At 48.6% G+C, this 10,944-nt stretch overlaps 1 protein-coding gene across 1 annotated transcript; it reads left to right on the forward strand.

Annotated features, from left to right (window-relative positions):
- Window positions 1–712: 712 nt before the first annotated feature.
- Window positions 713–10,432, forward strand: LOC128846727 (perilipin-3-like). The gene is made up of 7 exons (XM_054045978.1): window positions 713–757; window positions 2,313–2,508; window positions 5,310–5,389; window positions 6,639–6,894; window positions 9,057–9,244; window positions 9,501–9,629; window positions 9,738–10,432. The coding sequence occupies exons 1-7, from the start codon at window positions 713–715 to the stop codon at window positions 10,110–10,112; spliced, it is 1,269 nt and encodes a 422-aa protein (XP_053901953.1). The 3' UTR covers window positions 10,113–10,432.
- The last annotated feature ends 512 nt before the right edge of the window (window positions 10,433–10,944 follow it).

Below are 10,944 nucleotides of genomic sequence, written 5' to 3' on the forward strand. Positions count from 1 at the left end.
GGAGACCATCACCAAGAGCAGCAGACCCTGGGGCAGGGAGGGACAGTGGCGCATGGGCCCTTCAGCATGAGCTGGGCCCTGTAAAGCCTGGGCCTCCCCATGAGGCTGCTTTCAGCCTGCACATCTCACTACTGCAGCTAACTCTCCTGATCCTGCCTGCAACGTGTGAGTAGGCCTGGCTGGGCTTTGCTTTCCCCAGAGCTGGGCCAGCTTCCCAGGTCTCAAGGGAAATCTGTGATCCTTTGGGATGAAGGAGAACTTTGCTGAACAAAGCTGGATCTTGGTGCCTCTAGAACATTTTGTGTTGGGTTTTTTTTTTTGGGGGGGGGGGGGGGAGAGGCAGGGGATTGAAGGTACAGTTGTACTAATCATGCTCTGAGAGCATGCGGCTTGGTCGGAGATGGTGGCTGTGCTCTCTGGTGGGAGACCTTGAGTATAGACTAGAAAACAGTCTGAACAAAAGCTACTTGGCCCAGTGATCCTGAGCAGGTTGCAGACTCTAGCACTACTTGGCTGCCTTCCCTCTGAGTGCCTGGATCATCCCTCTGCTTAGAGTGGGGCTGCCCTGCAGACTCCCTTCTTCACAGCACCCTATTGCCTTCAATGCATGTTGCAGTTCTTGGGTTGTACTCACTCTGTTGGACACTAACTTGTAGGAGAAGTCCTGATTTAACTGCTGGATTGTTGCCTTTCAGTTGCATCTAACTAGAAGATGTCTGACGAGAGCCAAACAACTGCTCCTGCCCCAGACAGCAAGGTAACTGCTCCACAGCATGTGTAAGATCCTGATCTGTACTACTACCAACCAACAGAAGCGGCTTAGTCCTTCACCAGTGTCTAGCATGCAGTCATTGCCCATGTTGTAGTGACACAGGGGTCTCTTTCTTAGTCCTGAACCAGCACCTAATGGTCTTGAGTGGGAATGGTCTGTTACCAGTGGTGCTGCTCTCCACTTACTAGGCGTAACCTAGTGTGTGCTCACTGTGGTAAGTGAAACTCCCTGGGCCTGATTCTCCACTGAACTGCAGTGGCATTGTGCTCATGGCTGAGTGGAGAATAGGCCTGCTTTTTGAGCCAAAACTTGGCAAGTGCTCCTATTAATCTAAATGCCTTCTGATATCTTTGCCAAAGTGACAAGTGCTAGAACTTTTTGTTTTTTATGCTACATGCAAGTGGCTTGTGGCGAGCCTATTAAAAAGCTTTTTGGATCAATCTCGGCCATTGCCTGCCCTCAGTAAAATGACAAGCCTCAGAGAGACTTCCTGGCTTGCTAGCAATCAGAGCTAGTTCTTACTAATTGTCTCTAAATTGGCCACCCATGCTTGATTTTTATTTTATTTCCGCCCCCCCCCCCCCCACACACACACACACACACACTGCTTGGGAACTAGTCTCCTGGCCATCCTCCGATCTGGGACAGGCTCCTGGAGTATGTTGTGGTGTAATCTTGCAGTGACATGCCTGACAAATTCAGGCCACTCTAGGTGAACATCTAAACCAGGGATCAGCAACCTTTGACACACAGCCCACCAGGGTAAGCCCCCTGATGGGCCAGGCTGGCTTGTTTACCTGCTGTGGCCACAGGTTTGGCCGATTGCCATTGCCACTGGCCACAGTTCACTGCTCCAGGCCAATGGGGACTGTGGGCAGCGGCATGGGCTGAGGGATGTGCTGGCTGTGGCTTCCCACAGCCTCCGTTGGCCTGGAGCGGCGAACTGTGGCCAGTAGGAACTGCAGTCAGCCAAACCTGCGGCCACAGCAGGTAAACAAGCCAGCCTGGCCCATCAGGGGGCTTACCCTGGTGGGCTGCGTGTCAAAGGTTGCTGATTCCCTGATCTAGACAACTCCTACCAGGCTGTCTCTGGCCTGAAGGAAGCATGTCATGCAAGCTTATGTTGGGGTGTACATAAAGCCCAGTTACTAGTTTTCTGAGCTACCCTAGAACTCCCTGCTAAAGAAGGAAGTCCAGGGCTGACCTGTCAAACTGCTGAAGGGCAAGTGGCATGTACATTGATATGAGTTTCTAGCAGTGTGGCTTACAACACACCTCTGTGCCTCAAAACTAGAGGGAGAAATGGGGAAGGGGAGCTTGACTAAGGCAGGAATTTATGTGGTATGTGTATAAAAATCTCCCCCCCCCCCCAAAAAAAAAATCAGAATACCTGGAGAGTTGCCTAACTTCTACTGGAAGAACGTTTTCAAGGCAGGAGATGTGTGGCAACAAAACTGCTACCTAGTGATGGTTATAAAAGAGGCCTGATTCTGGTATGAACTGTCACTTCATTTACACAACTGTTCTTCTGCCTTGTTAGACCCCAGTGAGTCAAGTGGCTGGTCTACCCTTGTTCAAGTCTACTTATGACATGGTGGTGTCTGCCCTGACTTCTGCCAAAGGAACCCAGCCATCAGTCAAATCTGTGTGTGAGGCAGCAGAGAAAGGAGTGACTGCCATGGCTGGTGAAGCTGTCACTAGTGCACAGCCAGCTCTAACTGATCTGGAGCCTCAGCGTGAGTAAGCCATGGGCTGGCAATGGCCTTCCCTTTTGTAAGGCATAGGGAAAGCAAGTGGTTGCTTCGTGTTTGATGGGTAGCTTGTTTGTGTGGGGGAGGGAAGCACCTCATAATTCCAGTTCTGAAGAGTTCTGGACTTCAGTGCTATTTGGGGGGCATTACTTTATAAGTGAGCGATAACACCGTAACTGTGTTCAAGCCTTTCAGAAGCTGCTAGCACAGGTCCCTGCTCTGGATGGTCCAAATCTGAAATAGACTGTGCCCATGCTAAAGAGGGGATGCTGTGGAAAGCAGTGATGGTGAACGTCACTTGCACATCCTCTTAGTTCAAAACTTCCATGCTTCCGGTTTGTACCAGAAGGGTGTCTGTATAGAACTTCTTAGAAGCTGACTGTCAGACTCAAAAGAGCAGAAAGCTAAGTCCACAGCAGACTGAAGGAGGGGTTCTAGGTGTAGCAAGCCTGTAGAGTAAGACCACCCTCTCCCCAAGATCATTCATGCAACTCCAGGTGGCAAAGGAGACTTGCTCTTCTCCTCTCTGGCAAAGAGGTTGTATGGAGCACTGAACACCATAACTAGGTGACTAAATCTGATGTGGACAGGAAGGGGAATCCACTGTTCAGAGCAGTAGGCAACATTGCTTTTTGCAGCAGTATATTGGGAAGACTGAAGGGGAGGTCAGAATCTGGCTGTGTAGAGAAGGTGGTTGCTGAGGGGGGAGGTGCATGGGGGAAGGGGGGGGGGGTGCAGTCACATCCACATCTGGGCCTTTCTTTTGAAAGTGCTGGACACTGTGCAGCTCCCACTGAGAATAATCAGAACTGCTGGGTGCAGAGCTCTTCCAAAAATCTGGTCCTAGATGCAGATCTTGGGCAAACCTTTCTCTGGGTCTTTGCTACACTGGTGTAGGCCGCTCTGGCTTCAGGCATCCCCTGTTACAAGGGCTAATTCCTCAGCTGTTCGTCTGTCCTCGCAGACAGGGTTTTCAAGATACACTGCCAAGATCACTTAACACCTGAGCTGCCTAAGGAGGAGACCGCTCCCCTTTCTCTGGAGATGGCTCCTAAAACACCTCAGCTTAGCCAGCTGCTCAAGGCATAAAGAACACTCCCACTCTTGGGTTCCCATATTCACAGCTGCTCCCCACACATCTTCCATTGACTTCAAAGGCAGTTCTTTGCAGACTATCTGAAGCATTGACCCATTAAAGATAGTGGTAACCCCCCTCCCCCATATTTAAAGACAATAGAGCAGCAGCATTAGGCTGGGTAAGAACAACACCCTGTATCGAGGGGGAAATATTACCTGAAATAACACTGCCCTGGGAGTGTCTAACTGCCCATTTATGACTAGTATCTTTAGGGTTACCATTCGTCCGGATTTACCCGGACATGTCCTCCTTTTTGTGCTAAAAATAGTGCCCGGGGGGAATTTGTAAATTACTCAAAATGTCTGGGATTTCCCCCCTCCCCCGGCAGAGCGAGCGGCTGGGAGGGCTGCAGGGAAGTCCCGGGCTGGACTCTGGAGCAGCTGTAGAGGAGCCGGATCCGCCCTGCATTCTGAGCCGGCAGCTCTCCCCTGCAGCCTGGCTCCGGCAGCACTGTGCAGGGCCAGGGACCGGGTTTTGTTGTGCTGGGGAGCGCAGCCACGTGTCCGGCTCGCACAGAGCTCAACACCCTGTTCTGAGCAGCAGGGTAAGGGGGCCAGGGGGCAGGAGAAGGGACAGGGAGGTTCTGGAGGAGGCAGTCAAGAAACGGGGGGGGGGGGGGTCGGGAGTTCAGGGGGGGGCTTTTGGGGGGGGGAGTGGAGAAAGTTTTGGGCAGTCAGGGTATGGGTAGGGTCCTGGGGGGCAGTTAGGGTGGGGAGGGTCTTAGGAGGGGGCAGTTAGGGGATAAGGAACAGGGAGTCTTAGGTAGGGGGTGGGGTTCTGGAGGGCAGTTAGGAGCAGGGGTCCCAGGAGGGGGCAGTCAGGGGACAAGGAGCGGGGGGGGTGGGGGGGCTGGGAGTTCTGGGGGGGAGCTGTCAGGGGGTGGGGAGTGGTTGGATGGGGCGTGGGAGTCCCAGGGGTCTGTCTGGGGGTGGGGGTGTGGATAAGGGTTGGGGCAGTCAGGGGACAAGAGGCAGGGAGGCTTAGATAGGGAGTGGAGTCCTGGGGGGCAGTTAGGGGCAGGGGTCCCAGGAGGGGGCAGTCAGGGGACAAGGAACGGGGGGAGGGTTGGGGGTTCTGGGGGGGTGGGAAGTGGGAGGGGCGGGGCTAGGGCGGGGCTCTTCCCGTCCTCTTTTTTTTTTTTTTGCTTGTTGAAATATGGTAACCCTAGTATCTTGGACTTGCCATGGGTGCTGATAGAACTCCATTTCTGTTCTGTGGGAAACTGTTTTTTCATTCCAATATGGAGGCATCATTGCATGAAAAGTCAATTGTTTTTGCAGGAAATTCTGAGAAATATTGAAATGACCTTATTAGAGACTAAATGAAGCATGCTGATGTTTTGACTATTACAGCAAGTTTTAGATTATAAAATTTGCTGTAAGTGCATCATCCTTATCAAAACATGGTGGGTTTTCTTAACTCAACAATCTGTTCTGCAAAACACTCTGATTTGTGTTTGAACTGGCATTTCCTGAGGGAAAACTTCCATTGAAAACTTTGACCAGCTCTATCCAAACAGCCTAGTCTAATGCCAACTGAGTAAAAGCATGCTTCTCTGATGTATGAAATGACTGACTTTTTCTAGCATATGTCTGCATGTACCCTCTGTAAACCTGGAGACTACATGCTTCATATCTTGTCTCTCTAGTTGCAATTGCAAATGAGGGTGGTTGCAAGGGCCTGGAGAAACTGGAGGAGAAGCTGCCAGTCAAAGAGCCAGCAGATAAGGTAATTACCTCTCCTGGGTGGGAAGGTCTGGTGTCAATGTTCTAGAGAGCTAGTTCAGAGCTGCCCCGAGTCTTCAGGCTAGCTGTAATTCTCAGCAAACAATCACTTTATTCTAGGCAGAAAGAATTTATTAGGCTCTTCTCACAAGAAGGCTTCCTCTTCTCACACTGCCCTTTCAGCTGCTAGTTGGAGCTGGACAAATAATTCATTAATTAGCCAACTTTAGTTCTTACTGTCTGAATTTGCCACAGATAGTGTTCCTTGATCATTTTACTTGAAATTACATGGATGTTATCTTAACTACCTTAAAGTTGGCCAGCAAAGACTCATGCCATCTCCTGATGTTTTGATAGATGAAGACCTGAGGCTTTTCTCAAGACTTTTTACCTTTATATCAAACAGTCTGGTCTTAGTTTAGCTGGGAGACCTGTTAGATGTTTGCTTGCAAACATTTTAACATTTGATGGGGAAGGGGAGATCAACACTTGAAAGTGGCTGTTCAACTCTGAATGTTTTGCATGAGTAGATTTTCTTTAAAAAGAAACAAAACCACTCTCCCCCCTCAACTGCACAACTTCAGGTCTCATGACCCTTGCAGTGATTCATTAACTTTTCAGGCCAGATGAGACTTGAACTTCCTTTATTTAAAGGCTTCCCCTCCATCCCCCCCAGAAACTCCTCAGTCCTCTTAGGCATCCTAAAGCAGCCCAAAAGGGCACAAGCCCACCTTAGTCTCTGCTGGACACTTCTTAGATTTAGTTCATGTGAGGTACTCAATATGTAAGATGTCATGCTTGTGCATATAGGTCAGAGTGCATATCCTCCCTGATAAGTGTACGACGTAATTGATCCTCAGAGCCTGAAGCTATAAAGCTTAATGTGAATATTTGCTCAGAGCAAATGTCAATAGCTGCTGTTTCCATAAATATTCCTGCCACTAAAATCCTCTGGGGAATATAGTTGAGGAGCAAAGAGTTAAATCTACTAATGTACTCCTGACTGCTCATGAAAGTTCCTCCCAGTGTGATTTCAAGTCCCATTGAGTCAGTCACTTAAGTGCTTGTCAAAAACCCAACCACAATCTCTAGTAATACTTGCTCCCACTCATTCTGGTGCCCAGACTCCATCTCCCAGCCAGCTATAAAACTCTGGAGATGTTGGTACAGTCTCCTCAAGGTCAGGCCCCTGAAGTACAGCACTAGCATAGGTGGAAACAGGAGTTTTATACCAACTTGATTTCTTCCCCTAGGATCTCTTGGAGCCCAAAGAGCTGGTGTCATCCGAAGAGGTGGATGCTGTGAGCAGCAGAATGACCGAGGTGGTAGATGTAACCAAGGAGACTCTTCAGGACAGCATAGAGGCTGTGAAATCAATGGTGACCAGTAGCATGAGCACAGTCATGGGCTCCACAGTGGGCCAAATGGCTATGAGTGGAGTGGAAGCTGTGCTGGAGAAATCTGAGGACCTGGTGGATCATTACCTCCCCATCACAGATGAGGAACTAGGTCCGAGAATGCATGCTTGACCCTTAACTACAAATAGTACACGTCTGTCTCTTCCCTCCATTAAATAGCTTTCCTATGAGGAATGGGAACATTTTAAGCATTAATGCAGCAGGCTTGCTGAAGGCCCAGCCATTCTGTTACCTGCATCAGCAGTCAATCAGACTAAATCAGGTTAGGCTTCAAGAAACAGCTAGGTCATATGAGGCTAGTGAGGGATTTAACGTGGACTCTGGCATAGTCACTCCTGCACAGATCTCTTCAACCCCTATAGGGGTTATGTACCTACCCTAATCTTCAGGGGCAGGGAAAGAGGCCCTGTATGGTGGACCTGTTTCAAGGTACTCTTGGAGAGATGAGGCCAAACTCTCTGAAGTGGGCACAACTTGCAAAGCCAAGGATAGGTACAAATGACTCCATTCTGGATCTGTCTCCAAGGAAAAGGGCATGGTTTTTGGAGATAGCAGGTGGAACTAGGCCAAAGGGCTATATTCTTGGGGGCTCTGAGCACTCCCAAGTCACTTCAGAAGGAAGGTTAAATAGCTTTGAAGGGGTGCACTGGCTCTAAATCTGTAGTAGGAAGCAATGCTGGAGGGATGGAGACTCTTCTAGGTAGAAGCCCTGGAGTGAAGCAAAAAGCAACTTCAAGGATATATGGCTTTCTTGACTCAAAAGGTCTTGGTGCCTAAAAGTAAGGGACTGATTCTTCACTATAGTTAACAATAGTTGTCACATAACAGTAGTAAAGCTACCATTGTTTTGTTCCCACTGAGTGAAGCTGAAAGCTACAGAATATTCAAGATGTCATTGCTATTTCTTCTAGCTGCATGTACAAATAGCTAAGTGACTGGACACAACTAGGAGAACTACCTAGGGAAACTTGCACACCAGATTCCTGTGAGGGGAAGACTTTTTTATTTTTTTTTAAGCATCTTGAGTTAAAAACAGACCAATGAGGTGACTAATGGGAGGGTAATTCAGACCTCTGTTCTGGATGCCTAAATCTGGATTCTTTTTGCAGCACAAATAACACTGCAGAATGCAAATGTAGACTTGAAAAAAGTCCTTGGGTATGTCTGCATTGGACTAAGACCCACAGCATGGCTGTGGTTGCCCTGGGTAAGCTGACTCAGACTGTGGAGCTAAAAATTGCTATGTAGATGTTTTGGCTCGGGCCAGAGACTGCAAGTGAGGAGGGTCCCATAATCCAGCCCAAGCCTGAATGTCTACACCACAATCTCAGCCCCATGAGCCAGAGTCCGCTGAGATAGACCAGCAGCAGGTAGGCCCCAAAGAGTATGACTGACTGAGCAGACCAGAGAGCCTGCACTGAGGGTGGTGGTGGTGGTGGGGGGGGGGGGGGGGTTTGAACACAACTTCATTGAGTAAAGGGCTGGAGAAGGAGTCGCGCTTGGATTGACAGGCCTGTTCTTCCTGGGTTGCTCTTAATCTTTTTGCATTCCTCTATATTGAGAATGGAAGGCTGGTTGATTCTGTGCCATTGATATGACCAAACAGAAGAGTTGGAATGCGGTCATCTTCCCTGGTAACTCCCATCTGGGTCTCCATGGGGACTAAACCTGAAGATGATGGCCATTGTCTAGATTTAAACCAATACTGAACTCCCCATTACCAGGGGAAATGCTTATCTGTGCTGAAAAGCTCTGCATTTCTATCTGCATAGATCCACCTTGTGCCAGGTACCTGGCCTGTTGACTTCAGTGGGACCTCTGCATGAAGGGAGATCCATCATGTCAGTTGGGAACACCTGGCTGAAATAGTGTGACTCCACCTGCCCTATAGCACAGGATTTAGCTATGACTCTTACCTCTGGGTGGGATGTGGTGGACAAGATCTCCAATATATGGTACCATAGGTACACTTGCAACTTAAACACTCATGAAAGATGACCTAGGCAGCAGTAACTCTGTATGAAAGGTCTCATGCCAGTCCCAAACAATCTCATGGGGCAGATGCCTCCAGCTAGCTGCTGAAGGGAATAAAATATCTTATTGGGGGGGGGGGGGATGATATTTCTAAATCTTAAACCCCTGGTTAATTTGTGGCTCTCTATTCAAGTCCTTACTGAGCTAGAGTAGGTGGCTCATGTTGGCCCCATGCCCTTCATCCAATAGGGTGACTGACCTTGATCTCATTCCTTACAGCAAGCTTAGCTGAATCTGTGGAGAGAGCTGAAGAGTCTGCTGTCCAGCATCACGGCTACTTTGTGCGGCTGGGCTCCTTGTCAGCTCAGCTCCGCCAACGTGCCTACCAGCATTCCTTGGGCAAAGTGAGACAGGCCAAGCAGGGCATGCAGCAGACCTTCCTACAGTTTCATGAAGTCCTTGACCTGGTAGGAACACTGTTCCCTCATCTCCTTGTTAAGTATCCTGTCCTAACACTATTTTTGTGGGAAATGGTCTTATTGGTCTCTCTGGCCTCATGAGGCTCAATCCAGGAGAATAGCTGTATTGTCCCAGCAGTGCTCCTGTCTAGCAGCCTCTTCATACTGGTGTTGCCACCTTTATAAGTGGCTCAGTGAGTCATATATGCAAGTTGTTCTCATAGAGATTCATCCTTTGCTCCTTGCTGATTCTGTCCCCTTCTAGATTAACTCTATCAGGCAGAATGTTGATCAGAAGCTTCAGGATGGCCAGCAGAAGCTGCACCAGATGTGGCTTGACTGGAGCAGCAAGCAGTCAGAAGGAAGTAATGATGCAGCCTCTACAGAGCCAAAGGTATTGGGCTATTGGAGAGCAGTTCTGGACTGAGACATCCCTATAGAGAAAACATAGACCTAGTTCACTTCATGTGTCTTCTAAACCTGTTAACTTGCTTCTTTACAGCAGGTGGAGTCTCATACGCTGGCCATGTCTCAGAGCATCACTCAGCAGCTGCAAGATGACTGTCAGACCCTGAAGGCCAGCATCCAGGGCCTCCCTTCCAGCCTACAGGAAAAGGTGCAGCAGGTTCTCAAGAACTTAGAAGAGCTCCACAATTCCTTCTTTGCTGCCAAGTCCTTCCACGACCTACCAAGTGCTACCCAGAGCCAGGAGAAGATAACCAAATCCCAGGAGTACATAGATGAGCTGCTTGAGTATGTAGAGCACAACACTCCTTTCTCTTGGCTGGTGGGACCCTTCACCCCATCTGGCAGAACCTATGTAACACCACAAGAGGAGCCTGAGAAAGAGGAGGTGGCTCAGAAGAAGGCAGACTAGGGACCATATTATAGCTGTACCTAGCACAGTCTTTTTGGAAAGTGCCTAATGTGTAAAGGGTAGAGCTTTTGTGGGAGGAGTGGGGACTAACTTCTCTGGCCAGCACTAATGTCACACCTTGAACCCAGTTGACTGTTTGCAGGTGAATGCCTTGAGAAAAGTTAATAAAGAAATTAAATTTATTAGCCAATGGCTCTTTTCCCAGGAATACCTTAGACCCAAGAACAGTCTTATAGCAATAGACCTTCAAGCCTGTTAAAAGTAAGTAGGCTTTACACTGAATAGCTTTCTCCTAGAGACCATGTATGGTGCAGAATCTCTAACAAAAACTAAAAATAAAACATGTTTAAATGCTGTCAGTCTTTGACTATTGTCTCATTTATTTTTAATATATAAATTTGCTGTATGGTGATTTAGCTTTTAATTTAAACTACATCTTGTGCCTTCTGAGCTGGGCTCTCCCCACTAAATCATCTTGCCTGACTACTCTTACATTCTTGGCCCCAGCAGCTTCAGATAGGGGAAGGGGAAAACCACCAGCATGTTTGGTTTTTAGTTTGGGGGAGGGGGGAGGGCACGCGCGCGCGCTCTCTCTCTCTTCCCCCCCCCCCCCCTCCCCCCCCGCATACTACACAATAACCAAACTATGATTCAGGCAATAGTTAGTTCTGTCCCAATGGCAGTTTTAAAAGTCTACACTCAAGAGTGCTGGAGGTTTCTTTAAGAACTGTACAAGGTGCTTCTGTTAGGACCTACAGAGTTTCCTTCTACCTTCGTCAGGTCCTGAAATACTTTTTTTTTTTTTTTTTTTTTTTAAGATCTGTTTAAGGGA

Source organism: Malaclemys terrapin, chromosome 12, assembly GCF_027887155.1.
Source record: "Malaclemys terrapin pileata isolate rMalTer1 chromosome 12, rMalTer1.hap1, whole genome shotgun sequence".
NCBI lineage: Eukaryota > Metazoa > Chordata > Testudines > Emydidae > Malaclemys > Malaclemys terrapin.

Bases quoted from the DNA above. Each gene is read 5' to 3' on its own strand.
- LOC128846727 (XM_054045978.1), top strand. From the start codon at position 713: ATGTCTGACGAGAGCCAAACAACTGCTCCTGCCCCAGACAGCAAG. The intron at 2,509-5,309 runs GTGAGTAAGCCA...TTGTCTCTCTAG, and splicing joins AACTGATCTGGAGCCTCAGC to TTGCAATTGCAAATGAGGGT. The intron at 5,390-6,638 runs GTAATTACCTCT...TTCTTCCCCTAG, and splicing joins TCAAAGAGCCAGCAGATAAG to GATCTCTTGGAGCCCAAAGA.